The 25,752-nt window shown below is 32.4% G+C and overlaps 2 protein-coding genes and 1 long non-coding RNA gene across 4 annotated transcripts in view; 2 read left to right on the top strand and 1 right to left on the bottom strand.

Annotated features, from left to right (window-relative positions):
* Positions 1 to 3,774, top strand: part of LOC125049953 (progestin and adipoQ receptor family member 4) — a 50,114-nt gene extending 46,340 nt beyond the window's left edge. The window contains exon 7 of the mRNA XM_047649509.1: positions 1,681 to 3,774. Within this exon, the coding sequence (XP_047505465.1) occupies positions 1,681 to 1,746 (66 nt within the window). The 3' untranslated portion in view covers positions 1,747 to 3,774. The remainder of the gene's footprint in view (positions 1 to 1,680) is intronic.
* A 4,156-nt stretch (positions 3,775 to 7,930) lies between these two features.
* On the top strand, positions 7,931 to 23,712 carry LOC125049954 (scolexin B-like). 2 transcript variants are annotated; one of them, XM_047649510.1, is made up of 7 exons: positions 7,937 to 8,082; positions 11,107 to 11,142; positions 17,348 to 17,519; positions 20,732 to 20,885; positions 21,183 to 21,335; positions 21,853 to 21,990; positions 22,793 to 23,712. In XM_047649510.1, exons 1-7 carry the CDS (start codon positions 7,986 to 7,988, stop codon positions 22,949 to 22,951), a joined length of 909 nt encoding a protein of 302 aa, XP_047505466.1. In that variant the 5' UTR covers positions 7,937 to 7,985; the 3' UTR covers positions 22,952 to 23,712. The 2 variants fall into 2 exon arrangements, with proteins under 2 accessions (XP_047505468.1, XP_047505466.1); XM_047649512.1 differs by lacking the exon at positions 11,107 to 11,142 and having other exon boundaries at positions 7,931 to 8,082.
* On the bottom strand, positions 13,662 to 15,065 carry LOC125049957. The gene is made up of 2 exons (XR_007117073.1): positions 14,641 to 15,065; positions 13,662 to 14,477 (listed from the first exon to the last, which is right to left on the bottom strand). It is a non-coding gene; the product is annotated as an uncharacterized LOC125049957 (long non-coding RNA).
* Positions 23,713 to 25,752: the final 2,040 nt, after the last annotated feature.

Below are 25,752 nucleotides of genomic sequence, written 5' to 3'. Positions count from 1 at the left end.
GTAAGTGAATCGCTAAATTTATTCACCTCATTGCAAACAAGATAATGCTATATTTAAAACTGTTATCATTAACTTACTGAGTCATTTACGTTACACATATACTGCCTACGTTTGTTTAACTTATATTTTGGCTAATTGAGGAAAATACTGATATGTCGATTTCCCAATTTTAGGTTTCCTATGGGTTGACCGATTACCGAACAATAACTAACAATCATTTAAAATATATATTTAAATTTCGCGCCATTTAAATGTCACTGTCACTCGTATTTCAGTTTGTTTTGTCTGTGGTTTGTTCGTATAGCTTATTATTGTATTTTAAATTATTTAAATTTAGATATCTTAAATTGTCAAGAACTTTTATTAATCGTTAATACCATGTAGAGAATATTTTATAAGGATAAGGGGATAAAAAAGTCTTTCATAGTCTTCTCTATACTTCTATAAGTCATAGCTGAATAAGCGTTACTTCAAACGTATACTTTTAAAATAACTAAATTTATAAATCTCTATAACTCGAACCTCGTTAAGTCGAAATCCTCACTAAATCGAAAAAAATGCCATTTCCGCTGAACCTTCAGGGGTACGCGATATCTCGAATTATTTAGACTTTGTAACTCGAAATTCTAAAAGGAGACTCCGTAAGTCGTAGTTAGTAAAATATAATGACGTCTTCCTTGGAATTCCCCGAAATAATAGCAATAATATCCAAAATGAATGTTCGGATTCGGGGCTTCTAATCTACTGTTTTTGTCTTGTACACGTAATGTGAACAAGAAATGATTGTATTCATTCATTGCATACAATTGAAAAATACATTCAGCAATCGCGCCTCTGGAAGTCGAAATTTCCCCACTTAAATTATACGTATCTCGAAGTTCTTGTTAAGTCGAAAACTCGTTAACTCGATATTTTCATTTTTACAATCGAGTTATAGAGATTCCACTGTACTTACAATCTAGACAGTCGTAGAAATCATTAACTCTAGTATAACAAGCAGATAAAATTAAAAAACGTAAAAATATCATTAAACTGGTTGATTCAAAGGATACAACATTACAACCAGACATCAGTTATAGGATATATAAATAAGTAAAGTCCCGCATCCCATGTGATGCTCTCAGGCTTTAGTTACAGCTTAATGACGTCAGTGATCGTAATCAAAACTGTTTTGTTACGTTCATAACTTTTAAAATATCTCAAACGTTCATAAACCATTTTAACTTACTTATATACCGCTAACCAGATGCATTATTACTTTGAATTAAAACTTCGGCGTGTTTACTTAAAGTGCAAAGCGGATGTTAAAATTAAGATAGTTAATTACCACTCAGGTATATGTCGATGTTAATTTAAGTATTTGTGTTTGGCAATATTTTTTATTTATATTGCCGGTTGTATTTTTATTGTTGCATTTTATTTCAGATACTTAACATTTAAACACATTTATATTTCTATCATCTATTCATTCCTAGATATCTGTGTGCCCTTTTTTGGCAAAAGCCTCCCCCAAATCCCACCACGTCTTACTGTACTGTGACACTCTCTGCTAAGTACCAATCTGCTGTCTCATTAATCTGGTCTATCCACCTTCTAAATTGGGCACCAGTTTAATACTTTATTGCTCCACTCACGACATCTAATTATTATGATATTTATATATATAAACTAATGTTTCAGGTAACAACAAAAGACTTGGCATGGATGTCACGCGTGGACTGCCGGACTCCACTGCGCCACCTCTGACACCAGCCACCACACCTTCCATCTGACTTCCTCTCACCCTAAACCCTGAAAGACAATTCCCAAGTGTGAATAAAATGTGATGTCCGTGCATTTATTTAGGTTTAGGGATTCAGTCAATTCCGCGAGAGAAATTGCGATTATGCTTTATCAAGGCAAACGAACATTCGTACACAAGGAGATTGCCCATGTGCAGCTAAAATTAGCTATGAAACCGTATGGTAATTTTATTTAAAATATTCATTAACTTGATTGATTCAAAAGAAGGAATCCCAAAGCCAAAATATTATACATTTCATAAATTTTTGTGCGTCATTCTGTCTCTTATTTCAATTATAAAATCCTATATGTCTTCAAATTATTATCCTTCTATAGCTTATGATCAAAGGTCAATTTCCAAACTATTTCATTTATTTTAAATAATTCCATGTAAATGGGCATTCTCCTTCTTTAAGCAATAATTTAATTGAAATGGTGAATTGCCGATTAGAACCAGTTATAAAGTTTATTGGCAGGTTCGAGGGTGTCAAAACATTGCGCACGTACGAAAGTTATGATAACATATCTTTCTCCACCTCTCATTATAGTAGCCGAATGCTAGTTATTTATGCTTATAGATTAAGAAATAAAAGCAATATTGTTCATTTGGATTATATAAAATGTAAGAATAGTTCAATTTTTAAAAATAATAATAAGTTTTAGATGACAATATAACGGCCTAGAGATAGCATCGTTTTGAAGCCTTTCTGATGATTTTGGTGATTATGAAAGTTATAATAGTATTATCGCGGCGTAATATCTCTTGCGATTAGTAAGACAATTCAAGAGATTCGTGCCCTGCCTTTTCTCCATATTTTACACCATTGGAAATGAAAACTTTAATATATTTTACGTCTCAAAATCTTGTCCAATTCATAGCTATGATATGCAAAGATCACGATCTCCAAGATCCCCTTAAAGGGGTTTCGTCTGCAGGTGTCTTCAAAAAATGCTCAAAATTTGTTTTAAACTAACAGAACTAATCTAACACTGTAAAACAACAATATCCAAAACTGTATCACAGCCTATTAACACAGCAATACATTAATACAATATTAGTAAATTGAGCAGTTAATTAGGTACTAGTAGATAACTATCTTAATATAAAATTTGTCTTTCTTAAAATTTAGCCAATTAACTAGAAATGAAACGACCAATTGGTGTGTTTTGTATTTAAGAAATCGCTTGAAAATTGTTTGGCCATTTATGTAGGTAAAGTCGGGTTAATGAAAGAACACCTAATACACAAAATATTTCGTATCAAATTCATATATTTATTAAACAGTATTCAAACAATTGCATAAGACAATTTGTATAATTAACTAAATTAAGGAAGCTGTATGTGTTATTACCGATACGAATGTATATTGAACTCAAACTTATATCTATAGCAAAAACTCAGCCTTATTCATACAATATTGTTTAATTACACTAAATTATTATCTCTTTCTGTTAAGTAGTATTTACGATGTGAAAAGAGAAAGAACATCACCTTAGTTAAAACAGCGCAATTAAACTGATTAAGCTGTTATGAATAATTGTAAAACTAAGAATTAAGTTAGTTAAATATAAATACGAAACTTACACAACGTTTCAAGAAAATGTTAAAATAAATATCTTTAAGTCATTTTTGAGAACGGCAAATCGATACCTTTAAGACGTGGTGCTGGAGGCGAATGGTATGAATACCGTGGAATGGTATGAAAAACTCAGAATACTGGACTCGTCTATGTACCATAGGCCAACTATAAATCATACCATATTTCGGTCATGGAGAAACTGATCGTGGCACACAGAAGGCAAAATATCACGTGGTTTACCAACCAGATGGACCGATCAAGTGAAAGACTCATCGTCTTCAAAAGTGTACGCTGTAAAGAGAGGCGCTGGACTGGTGGTAACAGATACTCCGCTCCAGATGTTTCCTTGCTGACCACGACTCTCAGATATGAGCTACCAACTATAACATTGGAAAACTGACATAAAAAAGCTATTTACCACAGCTAAATTACCACCTTGTTACAATATTGTGCAATTGTTCTCGTACAAGAGAGTTATTCACTATGCAATTATAAATATGTTAACCACTAAATACATCCTGTCCGGAATTTTCCAATAATTAAAAGAAACATGAGAATTATGGGAAAACGTTTATTATCTAGTTACACGAAATAGTGATAAAGGCGTTTTTCCCATATGTACCTACATCATTGTTGTATTCTGTGTAAAAAATATTATTTATAGTCTATATACATATATTAATAATATCTATAAATTTATAAAAAATATGAAGTCGTTAGGTAGACAATTTTAAATGTTAATAGTAACTGAACATTAACTACTTAAATACTTTAATAGAAGAAATTGCATTTTCTAAGTATTAAACAAAATGTCTTGCTAATCAATAGTGTGTTATAATAATAATATTTAACCGAAAATATAAATTATTTCTTGAGATATATAATTATCAGTCAACCATTAGACGTTTAATATGTACACGATTTTGAGTGCGGTTCTCTCAATTCGTTTAAATCCGCACTGATTACACCTAATCCAAAGTGCAGCGCAGTGCTAGTAATGGAAATGCACTATAATATCCGGCATTTCTTACAAACTAAAAACATTAAAACTTCTTTGACAGCTCTAAATCAAAATAATTAAACTTGGTGGCATATGTCGGCTTTTTTAGCAGACTTAAGAAAACGAAAGATGTTATCAATTCAACATGTATTAATAGTAAATATTTAGTAAATTCGTATACCAAAACATAATACCTTTCAAACACAAATGCTTAAAGGTTGTTATATTAATCCGACTTAACCTACTCTTAGTAAAATAGATTAAACTAAGCATAGATAGATAGCCAAAAGCAATAATAGAATTAAATGAAAATCGTAGTAAATTAGTTATAAAACACTGTTAAAAATCGCATCCGAAATGGTTTACGAGAACCATAAAACAATTTAAGCACTTTATTACGTTACATTACATTGTAACAACAATCTGTAGCGTTGCTTGCTCTCGAAATTAGTTCCTTCAAAGTATTTTTTGCATATGTAAATCCCCACCATTTGTCCATTTCCTTGAAATAATGTAATTTATTTATTAAAACGACACGTAATTTGGCATGGTTTGGCACGGAGGAAACTTCGCACATCGCTTTTAGTAACATAATACTTAAAAATATTCCACGCAACAAACGATACCAACTTACCCAACCTTATTGCTGGACATGCTTTATAGATATCATCATATGGTTAGTGGAAGCCCTACTTCCAACAGGATTTGTCGTCTAACATGAAGAGGGCCTTTGTTGATATTTACCTGTAAAATAATAATATCGAGAAAATTGTTTTTGTATTAGAATCACAAAAGTTTGTTAATATTAAAATTCCGCAAGTTAATGTTACACTCGATTTAGTGATTATAAAAACTTCTGTAAAAGATATTCTAAAAGAGTAATTTAAGATTGCACAGAAATTTCCTTCCACGTCAACACAATTAAATTGATTTCAGATCTAATATTTTTTGATTATATATTCGAAATATCATTTAATATATTTATATTGTACAAAAAGCTCGTCGCTTATGTCGTTGACATGCAGATGAATTGTATTTTTTTCTTCAGAACAATTACAATATTTCATTAGTATGAGCCGCAGCTTTAGGTTATAAAAGTTGTTTTATTATGGCCGAAAGCTTTGGTACAGCTTTCGGTCATATCATTCTCCAACTACTTCATTCTTTATTTCGTCCGTTGTCGTCCGTAAACGTTTTTTGGCAACAGACGTCAACAGAAACATCAATCAATCTTGAGAATAAATAAAATAAAATTAGTTTTCAATTTTAAACCTTTATAAGGTATAAGGTAATTCACAGGAAACTATTTATGTGTTTATAACCTAAATACAGGTTCTAGAAACTAGCAGAAACGTCTAATCACGTCACGTACACCATGGCCTGATCAAGTAGGAATATCCATGACGTCCTAAGTGTGTTCTTCCGCCTGATGAAATATATCGAAGTATTATAGCATGAAAATCCATTTTCCCTCGCAATGATTTTCAATTTGACGTCGAGGAAAAAATAACATTTGACAAAGCCGTGTCTAAAATGAAAAATGTCTGAAACGTGACACGCATTCCAGGTAAACAATTATTGATTCGAATTGATAGGTTCGTAATGCAGCCTACGTTCATTTGTTTTATACCCTAGGGTCTTACGGAAATTTGCAGTACTGCTCAAGATAATCTTTTTACATGTTTCTAATGTTCTTAATCTTTTTTTAATTATACATGCATACATTAATAAACTGCGATGCAAATTTTCTAACACTTTTTTATGCCGTATTGGGATCTCAATAATTACACGTCTCTGTTAACACGACTATTCTTAACACTTAATATTATTATTATAAGAGTAATTTTAATATATATTACGCATTATAAGGTGTCCAAAGATAGTGCCCTGCTTATCTTACTTTCAGGAAAATAATTTTAGTAAGAGTATACTCCTCCCTCAAAGGCAAAATGGGTTCCCATGGGCGGCGATAACTGCCCTTTTTGGGTGTACCGTATGCTCGTTTTCCCATTCATTCTATAAAAAAGGTCAATTAGCTTAATTTTCAATACATGAAAAATGCAGCAATAACAACTTTTTACCAATGTATAATATATTACATGTTACTAATAGATATACTTCGTCTTCGGAAGCCAGTGAAAAAGCTGTCATGCGACACCATTCTTTCCGGTGATTGAACTTAAGAGATGGTGAGTCAATGGTGAGACGTGCAAATATGTATGCGGAAAATGATATAAATCTTACTTCCTCAAAATTTTGCGTCCGGATATTTTTGAATAAGAAGACCATTAAAGCATCGTGACTAGATGCTTCTGAGGAGGTAAAAGTCCAAAGGTTCAATTTGATTTATCTGTGACTTGGATGAAATTTGCGAGAAAATCAACGTTGTTTCGAAGGTTGTACTGCATATATTAGATTCTCAAAGTATTTTTAATGCTTAATTAGTTTGGAACTTTAGGCTAAAATACAAAACCATTGAACTGGATCCTTTGAATCAACTTTTCAATTGTTTGGCACAACTGTAAAATCAAAAATGTTTATTTGTGTTGGAGATGTAATTCATATTCAATACATTCAGTATTACCCGTGGTTATACATTTTGTTAAATGTTTGCAAACTAAATAATGATTCTATAATTAAATACCACCCTCGATTATGCGTAGACGTTGAAGAGGGTAGTAAACTTTATTTGAATTCAATTTGTGTTTTATTTATAACTTCAAAAAATAATAATGTAGGCTAATCTTACTATTTCCTTTACCTAACCATTACTTAGTCTTTTGTAAAAGAGTTTGTTTTTTTACTAATTCACTAAATTAGTGGAAAAGCATTTTTGCATTCAAATATTGGTCCATGAAGACAAAAAGAATATCTATTAATAATTCCCAACACAGATAAAAAAAAACGAATTTTAATCGAATGAAACTGAATCAAAGTTTTTACATCGTCAAATCAATCCTAAATGAATACAATTTTTGAAAGTCCCGTTTCCCGCTGAGTGCCACGGTGCGCAAAACATTGCGCGGAGGGCACATTTAAATACATCTGTTTCATCATGCATTTTTATATGGCATATAATTGAATCTTTATAAGAACTCACTATAAATTATGACGAAGGTCCATAGGTACCTATTAATTAGAAATGTACTTGTTAAGTATTGCCAAACAACATTGTTTTGATACAAATATCTGAATTATCACATAATGGTAAATTTAGAAAATACCCAAACATAATTAATTAAAAGCGGAAAACGTTATCAGTGTGACATAAACGAGGAAAATACTCTTACTTACTCAATATTACTTTCACAGTCTTTAATCCTTTAAAATTGTGTTAATATTCAGTTTTTAAATTTTTTACTTTGGCATTTTAGGTAGCAGGTGCCATGGTGTATCTGTTACATGTTTAATTGTTAGGTGAATTAAAAAATACTTAAATCGTAAGCAATCAGTTCCTATCTTACATAATGATAGCTTATTAGTTAATCACCTGGCCAATACGAATTAATAACCATTTCTATTGACGATCACATTATCAGCCAGATAACCGCGTGTGACCTGCGAACATACGTCAAGTTGTAGCATATAAGTCAGCGACTGGTTCGACGCTCAACAAACACAAAATGTTTCTCAAGGCAGTAGTTGTGTTCTGCGCGTGCGCCTGCGGAGCGGCGGTGGCGGGACCGCGCTTGAATCAAGTCGAACCATTAGATAAGCCTAGTGAGTAATTTGTGGTTTTTTTTTCATGTGTTCTTAATTGTGTTTGTGTTGTGAATTGTGATGTCGATTATAAGGATACAATTATCTTTTTTAAAGTAATTACGGACCGGTAACGTTTTCTTTCATTAAAACGATAACACTTCCCGTTATTATTCGGTGTTTGTGGGTTTAGGGTTATCAAAACATCATTTTGCTTATAGAATATTTTGCTATTTACTGTCGCTGATGTTGTACAGATTAAGTTTCAATAACTATTTCGTTATTTTTAACTTAAATACGGGAATGTTTACGCCTTAAGACTAGTAAGGATCGAATATAATACTTGTATATTATTGTATATAATATTAATTAGACAAATATAAATGTATTTAAATGAACATAGAAGCATAGTATACGATAATAAGAATACATTGGGATTTGCTGTGAGGGTCATGCAGGGGGTTGTCAAAAGAAATAGGTAGTAGTAGAGTAGTAATATAGTAATAGAAAGTAAACATCCGGGTTACCAATACATTTATGTAAGCTTTTTAACAGCTCCGACGACTACATAGTCGGGGAATAATCTGGAAACGTTTATTTAAAAATAAAAAAATAATAGATAAGAATACAAGAAATTCCATCTTTCGTCTAAAATAGGGTACGTTAATGTACTATTTTTACGCATACTCTCAAAGATTTATAACCTATCGTGTCACTTCATACAATAAAATCTACCTAAGCAGTGAACAAACATGACTTCACTCTTTGCATACTAACTGAGTTCTTTGTTTATCGATATGACTCAGTTTAAGAATGAATTAGACAATAAATAGGAAGCAAGTGACATAATGAATCATGACATCTAGGTACATACTAAATATTAAGTTCGTTACTTTGATACTTTTGATAAAACAACAGGCTTTAATTGTTATCAAAAGAAATCAAGTCAAATTGATTTAAGTCATTGATACGATCATGGCTTTTGTTTATACATTTAGATTCATATTTTTAAATAAGCTATTGGCGATAAAAATTATAAATTCAAAGATTATTTTTATATCAACGATTTAGCAGACTTGCATGGGAACTATAAATTGGTACTTAAACTTACTATAAAATTAAAAGGCTTTTCTTATATAATAATACAATGAGCTTGTTTGTTGCTAAAGGGAATGTCTGCACTTAGCGTCGAAGCAATAATAACACTGAAAACATATAGCTACACATTTTCAGTAATACTTTAACTTTGAAATACAGGAACATATACACCTTGACAAGTATTTAATGTATGCGCATAACTTTTCCTTCTACGACTACTAAGGATCGTATAACATATTATTTCTCAAATGCAATATTAATATCAGTATTATAGAAAAACAAATTTACTATCTTTTTCATAATAAGTAACCAAACTCATCATTATTATCATAATTCATATTTGAAATGTAATTCAATATCTACAAGTAATACATAAATAAACGGGGTGTACCGGTTATATGTCGTGTTGGTTCGCTGTGGGGTTCCTGTTAGAGCGGGCGTACACGGACTGCTCGAGCAGTTAGCGGCTGACCGACGTACACGGACCGCTCGAGCGGTCGGCGTTGACTGCTTGAGCAGTCGGTTGTTGACTGCTCGAGCAGTCTTTACCAACCGCTCGAGCAGTTGAATTTCTACCGCAGTCTAGTCATGGATTCAGACAGAGAGACACTAGACGCCGCGAGGCCAGAAGAGAAGGGAGGGGGAGGTCGTAGAGCTGTCGACTGCTCTAGAGCCGCCGACGGCTCGAGCAGTCAGTGTATGCCTCGCCACTGCTCGCGAGCGGTCGACAGCACGATGGAATTTCATCATGTAGTTGACGGCTTGAAGCGGTCGCGACTGCTCGAGCAGTCGTGTGTACGGCAGCGAATGAATGGCTATAGTTCACCGCGCGGTCGCGGCTTCAAGCAGTCGGTCATAACTGCTTGAAGCAGTCCGTGTACGGCTGGCCTTACTTGAGCAGTATTCTTCATAGGCTTTATTAAGTAACAATTATGTCCAAATAAATATCACTGCTTTGAATCACTTGTTAAAGCGTTTCTTCGTAAATCAATGATGACAAACGTGTTGTTGAAGCAATTATCATTTCAATAGTCAGCAATTATACTTGAGATAATTCAAGCGATTTTCCACTGAATACGTTACGGTTGTAAAAACTATGTTCGTCGTATTTGTCATTATATATCAATCGGTAGTAAGCACATGCGCGTGACCATTGTTTACTACAAGGTTGGATGTAACAAAGTTTGTAAAAACCCACTATTAATAAATTTGACAAAAATAAATGAAGGAAAATTCCAATTTTGTAGCAACATTTTCAGATAGGAATAAAAGATTTAACTGAAACTTTAGTTAACTAACCAGGATGCATGGATCATTTTGATGTTTGCATGTTGTTTCAATTCTTGTAAATGTTACAAGCAAGTGTATAAATTAAACAATCTTACTTAGCTTTAGAGTGCTACTATCATCCCTGAGTTAGTATGTTCGATCCCCGGCAGTGCACCAAAGGACTTTGTCTATGGGCTATACTAACACTTGCTCGTAGGGTGAAGGAAGACATCGCAAGGCAACCGGCATGCCTTAGACCCAAAAAAAAGTCGATGGTGTATGTCAGGCTGATCATCTTTAATTGGAAAAAACAAATTATCATGAAATAGATTAAGGAATCTGAGGCCCAGATCAAAAAGCTTGCAGCGCCAGTGGTATTTTCTTCTTAGATTTTTTCATGTGAAAAATACATGTTTTTCATATGTTAAAACGGCTTCTAGAACAAAACTCGACCAAAAGGGTGTTCAAGCTCTTTTATATATATCGCATATAGTAACAACGGTATTAGTTGAGTTTCAAATTATTTCACTATATTTCCATAGAATTCCTGGTATCTAGGCTTATGCGGGCTTGGAATTAAAATAAACGCTTATGAAAATAGCTCACTAAATCTATAGTTTAAATAGTCATGCTTTAATGTTTATTATTAGTTTGTAATTTTATTTTATTTATTTCTAGTTTGCTTGGACTCTGTATTGACGTTAATATTTGACGGTAAGTTGGCTATATATTTATTTAATGTATAATAAGGCTTTTCTTCTTATTTAGCCACATATAGAACTTAAATTTATTTATATCCACAGAGTAACTAACTAAAAGTAACTTTAAGTTGACCTGTCAATGTTAATAAAAAAAATGCATAAAAACTATTGCAAAACATTAAGCGGTATAACGGGCAAAGCGATAAATATATTTTGTTTTATTTATTCAAAGAAAATACTAAAACTTACGTGGGACATAAATCGGTCAGAATTTTTCCGTCCACCGAAGCGTCGACATTCATTACAATAACGTTATAATAATTGGTTTACAATGTTAAGGTGATGAGTGCAATGTAGGAACCTGTTATTGACGCCCGTGCCAAGTGAGGTACAGGTGTTTAAAGTTGACTATGTTATAAATAAAGACAATAAATAACTATAAACACTATTTATGTAGCCTAAACGTACTCTAATCTTTTTAATTTTAACAATTTTTGACAGTTTTTTAATAACACATGGGTAGGGAAAAGTAATGTATGTGTTTTCTAAGATCACCAGTCATTGCGTAAATGTAACCACGATAGAAACCAAGTATTATTAATTATCAATATGAATTATTTCATTATCTCAAGTCAAGAACACATAGTGTCAAGAGTCTACAGACTACACGATAACTTAGGTCAATTTGATAAAATATAAATATTCAGCAATGCAATTCGAAATAAGTATTTCTCAGTATTCATATTTTTGCTATAGAATAGTGATAGCGCGGCGTATTTAATGTTATATAAATTGTCATGTTTGTGTACGATAGCGCAATAAATAAATACTGTATTCTACCACATAAATTAAAGTACTTTTATACTGATAATAATTAAAGCAATTCGTGCAAAATTATTCCCTAACCATTCCAAAGTATCAAAAATGCACAACGTTAATATTCAAGTTTTCACTTCTGCCGGCACTCCCGGAGTGCAACCCGTCGTTTTTTTACTACTAGTATGTTTAGTACTGTATATTACTACTAGAGTATAATAATGCCTTGAATTATTTTAAAACCAAATATGCAAGCCATTACGGCCTTACGTACGATGGTCACATGTGGTCGTTTTCAATGTTATTTATGTGTACACAACAGTTCAAACACGTAACTGTATTTGTATTGCGTTAACCGTAAAAAATGAGCCTTTTTCATTCAATATTTAAATTATTTTGTTTTTTGACTTGTAGTTTTTTATAATGATGGAGGAGAGCGCCAGTTCTTATATTCTCGTTTCAGAACTAGCAGTACGTATACCTTAATTAAATAATAATAATTTATCAAACAATTATTTTTAAATTAGTGTATTAAGCGACGATATTGTCTTAAAAATTATATTAGTAAAGTTACGTTCAGTCATATCAATACGCAATAAATTAAAAGCCAAATAATAGGAATTAATGATTGAGTTTTTGTATTTTGGTGTGGATAGAACTCGGCCGTTTGGCGGCATTTAATCTTTGTGAAACAACAATATTATACATAATCATAATTATCTACGTGGCAGACGCAAAATTATTTACTAATTCAGTTATAGTATATATTCGCCTAATATTACAAAAAAAATATTGTAAAAAAAGAACAAACTTCTTGTTCAATAAAATTCATCTAAGTAGGTATGTTTTTAAATCAAATCACACGCAATCAATCACGCTTCACAAATAGATTGTGTCTTATACCCTACCATGGGGCTACGGGACTTTGCCCAGAGCCAAAGTTTTAGCGCAGTAGGTACATTCATTTAACATTGACCTTTAGGGTGAGATCTATAGTCCGCACTTGGACTTTACTCTGACTTAACTATCGAGCTAAGACACAGTCGGTATTTATAGAGCAAACTGCGAATCCCTCCCTAGTGTTGGCTTAGCTTAATCTCAAGTCCACGAAATCGACGACTTACCAAAAACTTTGACTATAAGCCTAACAAAAATAATGGCCTAAAATTTGCTCTACCATCATATCTTTTACTGGACTTTTTATTTTTGTCGGTTTTTAATGAACGGTGTTGCCATTTGGTATCAGAGTTCCATAGACTTTGGGAAAAATAGAATTTGAATTCAAAGAAATTTTAAATGATCTTGATAAATACCTATGAAATGCATGAAATAAAATAATTATACATTATTATGGTATCTATTGTTGTTTATTTACATTATTTATATAAGTGTTCAACCCCATTTTTGAGAGATCTTATAAATAACTGGTGTGATATCGTATCTGTCACCTGGCAGCCCTGGCATATTATAGTGACAACGAAATTCAAACTATAACCTAACCGATGACTCTCGCTTCACATCTGTTATTTTCGTTTCCCTGAATCTTCTACCATTTATTACCTGACTACCCTAAAAAATTTGAGATAGGAGTGGAACATATAAAATTAAAAAATCTGTTAGAAATAGAATTTCTTCAACAAAAATATAAATTAGTATTAGAAATATGTATTACACTCAAAAAAAGAATCAGAAAATAAATGTTTAAAATGAAACAAGTTTTGTTTTGATATTCTTTATTACCGAACAAATTACCTAGTTAAATTGTGCAATCACAGATTGCCGGAATGCTAGACCTGTAGGAGATCTTTCATTGTTTCTGTGTTACTCAACTTCTGCTGTCAGCAAGATCACCATCATCATAAGCATATGGGATGCTTATGACTCTATATACCTATATTATGCAATACAGCACAAGCTATAATTATATATAACTAGTATATTTTGTCAATTTTGACTGTAGTCCTAGCTGTAAACATGGAAATTTCCTTTTCTACACTCCGAAAACCCTTTCAACAATATGCCTAGTTCTTATTTGAGAATAATTATAATTATTGTCAGCTCTTGTCGTTGGATATAAAAGTGTTGTTAACATGAAGTTAAGTGCCGGATAACCGCTGTCACCTACTAAAACTCCTTCTAGTTCACCATTTAGCAGCCTTGCATACGCCTGGCAGTTTCTAAATATCCTGCTGCCGTGTGAACTGCCAGGCCACCTGGTCACTATATCAAATATTTCCATATCAGGCCCTATTATTGCTTGCACATTTACAGAAAATTACCCTTTTTTATTTCTGTATGCTTCAGATTGGGTCTATTAATTTTTATATGGGTGCAGTCAATAGCTCTGATTATACTGTTTAGGTCATGGTGAGTATTAGATCTTATTAATTCTTCAAACTTCCTTTTGGCTGTGTTCATATTTCTTGGAAAATTTACAAATCTAGGAAGTAATTTACTCAACTCTGCAGAGACTTTATTTATAATTAAACAGACTGTAGATTGGCTTATTCTGTTCAGATCACCACACACCATCTGTAATGTCAATGAATTATTATTAGTTACATATATGTTATGTTTCTGAAAGTCAGAAGACAAATGTCTTCAACATATAATGTATTTAAAATCATTTGAGAATACATAGGTACCTATAATATTCAAATCGAAAAACCATACATATTTATGAACACAATATTACCTGAAAACATCCAGTTGCATTTTTATGCCTTAATGCAAAAAGTATTTGCAATTGCGGTAGGTTTGGCGATCCTCTGTTGTTATAAGGTTGCAAGTTTGTAATGATCAGTGGCAGGATCACATTTAATACCGTGTGTTTCAAAATACGGTTCCTTCTTTTGAATTCATTCTCACCGTACAGGATGGAAGGATTTTGGTTGTATTCGTTCCGAACATATACAACACTTTAGGCAAAATTTTCAATTGTTGATATTTGATACAAGTGCTCTGTTGCTGTTGTCAAAACAATGCGATCCGTTCTACGTAACAAAATTATTGTCATCTTTAAATAATTAATACATTTTCTAAAGGTTACTCGTAAATTTCTAGTTATTGCAATAATAAAATAAATGAATACATAAATAACAATAAATTGAAGATATATGTGTACCGTTTTAGATGTTTAAATATTTGTTATTGTTTACTTTTTTAAAGGATAATAAACAAAGTATTGCATGAACTGAAACATCAATTTGTATTTTGACATTTGCTGTCTTAGCTTGGGCTTAGCTTAATCTCACCGTTAAAATGTCTATAAATACGAAATCATAGTTTAACCTTAGTGTACACTAAGCAAAGTTTTTCGTAAGGTAAGTCTGAGCAAAGTCCAAGTGCGGACTATAGATCTCACCCTTAGTGAGAAGCTGATACTTTGCCGATACTCACCAGACCGGTACAACATGATATCGATCAAAGAAGATTGTTAGTCGTATCAAGTGTATATTTTAACACGAAAATTTTTTTTTTTAACAATCCTCACTGCTTTGATGGTGAACTTAGAACCACTAAAAATTCTTATATCTAAATTTAAAAAAAAACGACGGGTTGCACTCCGGGAGTGCCGGCAGAAGTGAAAACTTGAATATTAACGTTGTGCATTTTTGATATTTTGGAATGGTTAGGGAATAATTTTGCACGAATTGCTTTAATTATCAGTATAAAAATATTATCATTTATGTGGTAGAATACAATATTTATTTATTGCGCTATCGTACACAAACATGACAATTTATATTACATTAAATACGCCGCGCCAGCTGTCTACTCTCCATCCATCTTACGAAACCTACACAAAATAATTAAAAATAGTATTAAATAATTAAATTAGGAAAATTCACCATATTTAAAGTTGCCATTTTTTATTCGCGTCAGTCTGACCAAATCGTTAATAATAAAGCATTAAACGTTTCGCAAAATTAAACCTTGATGTATTGACTTAAGATCCAATTCCACATGCATCAATGTATCTGAGGAAAGAGACAAATGTATTAAAACCGTAACTGCTATATCACGATGGTTCATAATCCTTAAAAAAAATACGTCTTACGAATTTGTCCTGACGCGAGTTTAACATTTTTTACCTATTCCAAAGAGTTTACAACGCCGCTAAAGAAGTTTTTACTTCAAAATACTTTTGTCTAATGCAAAATACTTTTTATTTGCTATTCATTCGTACGTAGTGATGTTCCGAAAATAGCCCGTGGGCGTACGTTATTACGTACGTACAATTATTTTCATGTTTGCCTAATCCGCTATAGCGAATAGTGCTCGCAATAATCAGCAAATTCAACTACTAAAAGCAATAATGAAAATTGCTTTTTAGCTTAGGAACTGACGTAATATTCCATTTGTATAGATACACACGACTGCTTTTGCCCCCAAAACGATGATGCAAAACTTATTGCAATTTACGTATTTTTCGAGCACAAGTAACAATGTAAATGTTTTTAAACGATTAAATAATGTAGGTCGAACAATTTTTAAATTATTTATAATCTGAATGTACACCGTTTACTCGTATTTAAAGAACCAATGATTGATTAATCTAAAATTGTACCTATAAAATCGGACTTACTGTTCAAAGGCTATTTATTAAAAAGGGAAATAAATGATGCTTAAATTTTAGTTGTATAATTAAAACAGAAACTCAAGAACCTACTATATTCTGTTTGAAAGTGCAATTTCAAGGTTACCTTGAAACTGATCCAAACGACCTCAGAATAAAAAAGTTCGGCAGCGTTGATTTTTTATAAATTAAATATATAAAATGGGAAATGAATATGGTCATGAACGAAATACATATCACTATATTCATAATATATATACATAACATTTTAATAAATTAACTTTTCATATTATATTGAATTTAAGTAGGTAATTATTATTATTGAGTTTAGAAAATATCGGTGTAACTTAAAACTGAACCCAAGCCATGGTCTTTGTCACGGATGTCCCTCGACAGTGTCAGTTTAATCAGTATGAACAAGATCAAAATAAAAACGAACGGATTTTTATACGGAGATAGTGTGATTAGAAATTTAGGTGAATAATTCATTATGATTTTGTTTAAATACACTGCAAATATAACGATTATTGTCACAAAAATATTGCACAAATATACGATATCCACTCGGGTAAAACTGAGTGAGAAAGAGATAGAAAATAAATAAGTCCCACGGCTTTATCAAAAAGATATATTTATCGATAAATATTAATCACATTAATCCTGATAATATTAAACTTTGTATGTCAGTCACAAAATGACTTTGTATTCGCAACATGCTATTAAATTATGCAATATTATTCATATGTAAGATACAAGAAAATGCTAAGCGACTTATATCTTTCATTTCTCATAATAATTTTGTTCTATTAATACATTAATTCAGATTTAAGAAGAATCCCAGAACTGAATGTCAGAGTATTAAGTGACCCGATTCCATCATCAAGAGATGACTTGTCAAAACCCGTGCATGAGAGATATCCATCAGCTGTCCTCTTCGGCAGGACATGTGGGGGTACAATTATTGGGGACCGATGGATACTATCCGCTGCTCATTGGTGAGTAAAAATGGTATACGCTACCAATCATACCCACATCACAAGTAATCACTAAAAGTTAACATTGAACACAATCCAAGGAGATGTATTGTAAGGAATAATTTAATATCCTAAACAGGTATATACTTACCATATTTACAAAAGAATAAAACAGTCTAAAGTTAGTTGTCTTTTAACTAAAGCGCACATTCATCTATTTCTCTCAAATATGATGTATAGTCCTTTTCATGAAAGAAGCCCCCCAGACGCGGCGCTGCAATCGCATAACGTAATGTTGCCATTTATGAGTAAAAAATTTACCTATTTTATTTACATTTAGCAGATGTAATTTATCAAATAATATTATTTTCTGCATACTTCGATGAAACAATATTTCTGTTATGTAAAAAGTATATTTTTATTTACTTATATTAGCGGCGTTCTACCTAATTACAGGGAAAATATGAGAAAATAGGGTAAAGAAAAGCAATGCAATTTTTTATTCAGAGTTTTATTGCATAATTGTTGGGTTACAATTTTTTTCGAAGTACACGCCGCTATTATACCTTCGTTTGTATTCTTGTTACAGTTTTTTCTGACACACCTGCAATTAAATTATGAACAATTAAAAATAATAGTAACTTTAAGTTTTATAATGCTTATGTAAAATGTAATATATGTTTTAGTTTCAGTTACCTAGTTTCATCACGTTATGTATTTATTCAATTTTGTCGCAAAAACGAATGTATATCATAAAAGTCCCATCAATACAGCAAAAAATTATTAAATGGCAACTCTAAAAAGTACCTGTTATGGCGGCAACTCTCTTGACTCTTCCGAACATTGTTTAGTGGTATTAAAACACCTTGATTCTTATGTTCCGCTTCACACAACTCTTTCACCTTTAATATCATTTCTCAAGCCGAATTTTTTACAACTTTTGGCATTGTAATCAATCTTTAAAATGCACTAAGCTAGTTAAAAATTCACAAAAATCTACCACAAAAAACGAACTTGATAACGTCGACGAATGACAACATTGCCGACCTGTCAAATTTAGTTCCAAAAATCACCGCGGGACTTCTTTCATGAAAAGCACTATACAATGTGATAGACAGATACAGAAAAGTATTATAGTCAAAACGGTGTAAATCAATTTTGTTTTTATGATTGTTTTTGAAACCTCATATATATTCTGTGAAATTAAAATGTCGCCCTCTAAAAACAGATAATTTAATAGATAATTGAATATTGGTATTTTATGTTAATATTACTAATTCTAAATTAATTAACGGCTCATGTATTGCAACCAATGATAATAAGATTACAAGAATGTAATAGGAAAAAAGATTAAATACATTTAAGACGCATTTAAAATCGATAATAGTTTGTTGCGTCATTGGATTTTCCAAAGTGTTTACAAATTAATATGGATCGCACGAGTGCTACATAGACCACATATTAATTTTAATTAGTTGAAACACTAAACTATTTCCTTATTATGTTCCATGTTACGTCTAAGAATTGGGGTCAAAAAAAATTATATATTAATATCTAGTAGGTAGAGCTTAAGATTTCTATAATGTTTTTCTTCAATTATCTGTGACCCTCTATAGTTTATGCTTTCAACTTTTTAAATCTCGGGTTTATAGTTATATTATTGGAGTTCGTCGCCCTATTATGAATGTAATTTAAAAATGTCGATGATACTATCAAATATCGAAAATTAATTCTAGGTATATCAGGAGTCATAACAACATATTATTATCAGTACTAGAACGCATTTAATTAAATAAAAAAAATATGTGTTTCAATGGAAATTATAAATAACATTTATTACATGGTTGACACATTTTAAATAATTCGTTTAAATTGCCGAGTGTTGGCAACAACTTCGTTTATGAAACATACATAACACTATGGAAAATATATTGTTTGTGCAAAGGATTTTTAATTCCCAGGCAGTGATTCGCTCGTTTTTGGGATATATTCATGTAAAAAACCATGTGAATCCCTCATTAAAATTTTTTTACTAAAGACTGTTATGTAGGTACTGTAAGTACTGGTCGTAGTCATGTATTAGTTTAAAAAAGTATTTAGTTTTTCGATTATAAACACAAATTAAACTATATTGCTTTATATACATTCTCCTATTAAGGAAAAACAGTAAATAAGCTCAAACAACTATTGATTACATTTTTACCGTCCCACTTAATTCTAAAAATCGATCGATTTATTCAAATGACTGTGCGCATTTCAATGCTAATAATACTTAGCAATAAATTACTTCCTGTTGTACAAAATTCACAAATTCAATTAGTTTGGTAAACGACACAATACCTCACTCGGATATCCCGAATGTTATTGCTTTACATAAAACTGATCAAGCGAGCGAAATTCGTTTTAAAATCGATTAATGCATTTAACTTACATTGAGGTTTGCTTGTATTCTTGGTACGAAATATTAAAGTAATATCTTGATAAAATAAACATACGGTCATTACGATTTAATCGGTTAATACCTACCTCATCTACTATTGTACTACATTCTATGGTAGCATTTGTAGGGAATGTAACTATCAGCAAGTAACAGTAGCCTGTTTTATGTTCAAGTTAAATACTTAGGGTAAGTAAGAGTAGTAAGAAACATCAAAAACTCAAAACTTAGAGTGGACGATGACTCTTGTATGTCAAAATCCAATACGTTTTACAATACTTATTTATTTATTTATTTATTAACACTTCGTTGCAGAAATATAATACAATTAGCATAATTAAATGAAAATTATCCTTTTCATCCATAATAATTGAATAGGATTATTATAACACTTATACAGACACCATGTATACGAATATAATTTGCCGTCGATAACAGGTAATTGCGCATGCTACTTGTCTAGTATCAATGTTTTCTCAAAGGCTTGGTTATAATGTGCCTTCGTAGTCCGCAACATTTTTATTTCGTTGTGTTGTGTGAACACATATTATCATTGGTAAATATGTTCGGCGTCCTGGAGTTTCTAACTATGAATAGTTTGTGTTTTCACTATTCTACTATAAACTCCTTTGAAGTTACGTACATAATAAAAATGATTATTAAAAAAACAGTGATTGCCAAGTTCCAACAGAATCTTATACTTAGACATAATTTAGAAATATAATAATGTGATAGTAAAGTATGATGAACTACAATGCCCCCAAAATAGACGAAAAATAATTTTCTGTCTTTTCAGCTCCCTATTCACAAGTGGCAGGGAGGTATTAGCTGGTACCAATAACACAGAAGATGGCACTGGCACTCGGGCACGAGTTAAGAAGTTGTACGTACATCCTCGCTTCTCTGTTGGTCCCTATTGGCTCAATGCTCGAAGCTACGGAATAAAACAGGTACAATCTAAATATTTATTTACGTTAAACACGTTTAATCGATTAGCTTTATAGGTACTCGTCGCATATTTATTCTAAAACTTCAGGGTTCTATCCCTGAAAAAGAACTTGAATCATGTTGGGAGACACTGATGGTCTCATCTACAGACTACTTGTTTATAAAGGTGAAACATATAAACATTATAAATGAAACAGGAGTAGAAATGTATCTGCGTGTCTTAATCCAAACTGCAAACAGATAGCATATGAATATGTAAATATTAAATTGGCCAGTAGAATAAATAGTCTGAATTATAGGTAGCGGCTCGATGGGATTTCCTGTTAGCAGAATTAGAAGAACCACTTCCTTTGGACGGCAAAACCATTATGGCTGCCCCGTTGGATGATATTGCGGTGCACGAGGCCGGAGAGACCGTCGGATTTGCGGGATTCGGAGCTGAGAACCATGGGGTGAGCCTTATATGCCATGACTTTTTGAAGTGAAACTTCTTTAGGCGCACGAGGGTAAATTTTTACGAAAACGTCACGAAAATGTGCAGCGTTTTTGTCGAAGAAAATGGAGAGAGCGATTGAGACCGATTGAGAGTGTGAGAAGGGCGAATTACCTTATAGAAATTCTTTTTTTTTTAAATTAAAATTTCGTAAAGAGAATTTATGTAATATTAGTATTTTATATTTAATGCAAAATAATTTATTGAAATCTCAAAAAACGACAAATTAAAATGCCAAATGCCAAAAAAATCAATTAATTATTTGTATTAATTTGGTTGAAATTAACTTAATTAATATACGATTTTTGTTTATCATAATTATTTTCCGTTCGTTGATACTTGCTATGTATATAAGAGTATATTGGTTTTGAACGTCTTTAGATATAAGTTTTTATTACTATCTTAAAAATAAATTTCATATTATTACTACTTTAAATGGATATAATTAATATTGACAATAAATAATTCGATTTCAGGACGTAATGAGGCCGCAAGAGCACGCTATGGACTTAGAAGTGTTGGCTGACTCAACCTGTGCTAAATTAATCGAATACGACGCCCAAGATATGCTTTGCGCGACTGGCCGACCTCCAAGATACGATACAGCTTGTAATGTATGTATATTTTTTATGTTATTGAAGGACTAAATCCCGTGACGGTGATCAGCCATCTAAGTCTGACGAAAGTGATCGATATATGGTAGTATCATATAATTCTGCCACTTATGGAGTGCTGTTTGGGCTTTGGACTGAAACCTTTGGGCTGAAACTCCCCAGTACCAGACCCTTCCACTTGACTGTATTCAACAAAGAGCGGTTTGATTCGTCGATGATCAATCCCTTTCCGATGTTAGGTCTCTCTGCATCTTCTACTTCATTTACCACGGAGTGTGTTCAAAGGAGTTGTTCGGATTAATACCTGCAGCCGAGTATCACCATCGGACGTCGAGGCAGAATACGAAATTCCACCCGTAGTACCTTGACGTCCACAACTGAGCGTTTTTTAAGGCAGTTCTTGCCGCGTATAACCACTATGTGGAACAAGCTTCCCATGAAAGTATTTCCGAACCAATTCGATTTAGGGACCATCAAGAAGAGAGCGTACCAATACTTAAAAGGCCGGCATCGCAACAGCGAGCTCTCTGGCTTTGAGTGTCCATGGGCGGCGGTATCAATTAACATAACATTTTATATAATATAGAGTAATAAACCAACATTGATACGCTTCAATACGAGCAAAATTGTGACAAAACCGATGATAGAAACAAACTCTCGACTTTAAGATATTTGTTTGTATACGGCATACATGATATATTTAGTATATAAAATTAAAATCAGTCGTTGTATGGCCGTTATGGTTTATAAATTTAATCGAAAATCTTAATGAAAACACTAAAAATATACTTATTCCTTACAGGGAGACAGTGGTAGCGGTCTGATCAGCGATTCTGGCAGCGTTATAGGTGTAGCTTCTTGGGTGGAAAATGATGCTTTCGAATGCAAAAACGGTGCCACCATATACTTTTCACGAGTGGCAGCAGCAAGAGATTGGATCAAGAATGTGACTGGTATATAGGCACGTTATTAAGAGAAGACAAACCAAAGAATATTTAAATGACAATAGAAAATCCGCCTTACTTATAAACCTCAACTTGCAAGTTACTGACTAAACGCTTAATGATCAAATCGTATTTGTCAAGAGACGCTACAACTGAGACTGAGCATTTTTATAAGTAAGGAAAATTAAGATTTAATCAATCATCATTATTGTCAATGGTGGCTGGCTAATTCTTGTACGATTTAAATATTTAGTATTGTTGATAAAATTTCGCCAGCATGAATCCATATTTCATATAAAGTGATACTTGTAAATAATTCTTACAAACATTAAATGGTAGTTTAAAAGATAAGATAGCTGGTAAGGTCTCCAATACCGACGTACGTGAATGTTATTAATAGCGAAATTAAACCTTTCTCTACAATTAAATTTTTATTTAAAAAAGCTTTAGGACTTATGGATTATAAGAATCAAATCAACATTATCTCTTTCCATGACAGAGTAAACGGTATTCGAAAGAAAGAGACAAATAAGCACTATATAGTTCACATCAATAAGCTGTTTTTATAAGGAGTTTAGTACTCGCGATAGGTTTCATCAAAAACATTTTCGTAGGTCTGAGATATTAACTTATTAGCTATAATTTTTAGTTTTAGTACAAAATATCGCGTGAAACTAGTCAAGTGCTTATACTTGTTTTCAGGCTGTATTATACTTATATTTAAGACAATAATTATGTACGTAGAATAAGATTTTGATAAATAAATTTTGAAAATATATTTCTTGATTTTGACTTTTCCAGACAGTCTTCAGATTTTTAACTCGTATTATTGATAAATTATTAAACTGATATATATGAAAATTATTTACTTTCCGTTAAAAACATAAAATTTTATTCTGTAGATAAAAGGAAAGCACCACTGAATTTTGTCACTCGAATGTCGCATGTTGCAAGTATAAAGCCTCGTGAATGAACAATGATACATAAAAGATATTGCGTGTTTGAAACGGAATGGTAGGAATCAAAGCGACGGTACTGTGTCTAGAACAAAGTTAGATCAATCTCATTCATTTATAAGATGATATCAATAAATAATATTGGTCCCATTTTGTAACTAACTAAACCAAAAACGTAGTTCGCATTTATGTCTAATTAATGTACTCGAACGACGATACGTTCGGCAAAATTTTTTCTTAGTTTTATTTATATCTGCATAATATCTGGAGAAAATTTGTTTCATATATTTTGCCATGGAAACATTAGGTTGTAGAAAAAAAACATCCTTGCTTCATTATCATAATATGAACTGCCGCATAGTCATCCCGGCCTTCTTTAGGTTCGCTGAACGCAGAATCTTGGCCTTTTCACAATATTTCCATAATTATTTTATATTTATAACAGGTGCATTACGCAAATTTAAATCACATTCAACTGCTTAAAAACGCCATAATGATTTCATTGAATAGAATCAATAGTAATTTAAAAAACCTTAAAAAAAACTGTAGATTGATAATCTTAATCATCAAGTTTATTTTTCGGAGCAGTATTTTTTTTATTTCTTCAGATAAAATAATCCATCATTATGTTAGTATAAACTTACAGACTAGTGTTAGTATATTATTATTAAAAGACTACACATAAAACTCATGAAAAAGTCTATGCATACACTCGTCGATCTGAACCGACAAGTTTACGCACAAAATGCCTCATGATAGGAGAAGACAGGTCATCTGCCACAGTCTTCAAGATGCTGTTCCGACAGCCTCGTACCCGGTTCAACAGAGATCCTGTTTTAATTCTAATAATAGCCCAGAAATCATTTGTACGGGCTCGGGAACATCTCCGAAGCACAGCAGTAACGTGGCAGTTAGCGACCCGACAGTATAGACTACTCGTGTAAAAGTTTTAACAAAACGCCTTGAAAAGGGTGATGTTCACTTGTTTACTACAACGAGCAAATCTACGAGCCAACGTATTACCTCTGGTCGCCATTGCCCTGCGTTCCCGTTCAATATCAATATTATCTTTTAGGTTTTTAGATAGCATATTCCCGAAATATTTAAATTCCTTCACTCTCTCGATGCCAAGACTATTTAGAGAAATATTATGCAATATCTCCGAGCATATACCATCTCCCCTAAAGACCATGTATTTACATTTATTTACATTGTAAATGAGACCATGCTTACAAGCGTATACCTCACACACACGCAGCATTTCTGTAATAGCCCCTGATGTCGGAGCTAGCAGCACCAACCATATCATCAGCATAACTAAGATTGTTTATGGTTACTCCATTAAGTCTTCAACCTACACACATGCTGCTAAGTTCTGCGATCAGGTTGTTAATGTACAGATTAAATAGTTTAGGAGATGACAGACCACCCTGTCTTACACCACTCTCCGACCTATAAGATGTAGGAAAAGCGTTAGACCACTTCACAGTGTTGTTCTGGTTGGCATACCAAAATTTAAATATATTTAACAGTCGAGTTGGCACACCCTTGCCTCCATCTTCCTCCAAAACACATCATACGATACGAGATCAAAGGCCCGAGTCAAATCCAGGATATACCGGTGTATTGCGCTTCGTATAATACTGGACAGTAAGCTTCAGACTTAGAATAGCAGCTTCAATGGAGAGTCCTGGTCGAAAGCCAAACTGAACCTAACCTAGTATATCCATGTATACATAGATATTAAAATTAATTAATTAAAACTTGTATCACGAACATCGTGAGGAAATCAGACAGACGTACATTGCCTACTCGTACATAAGGAAATAATATCAAGAAAACAGATACAGGCAATTATAGTT

This window comes from Pieris napi, chromosome 5 (genome assembly GCF_905475465.1).
Source record: "Pieris napi chromosome 5, ilPieNapi1.2, whole genome shotgun sequence".
NCBI classification, from domain to species: Eukaryota; Metazoa; Arthropoda; class Insecta; order Lepidoptera; family Pieridae; genus Pieris; species Pieris napi.
The sequence above is the reverse complement of the archived record's forward strand: the minus strand, read 5'-3'. Positions and strand labels throughout refer to the sequence as shown.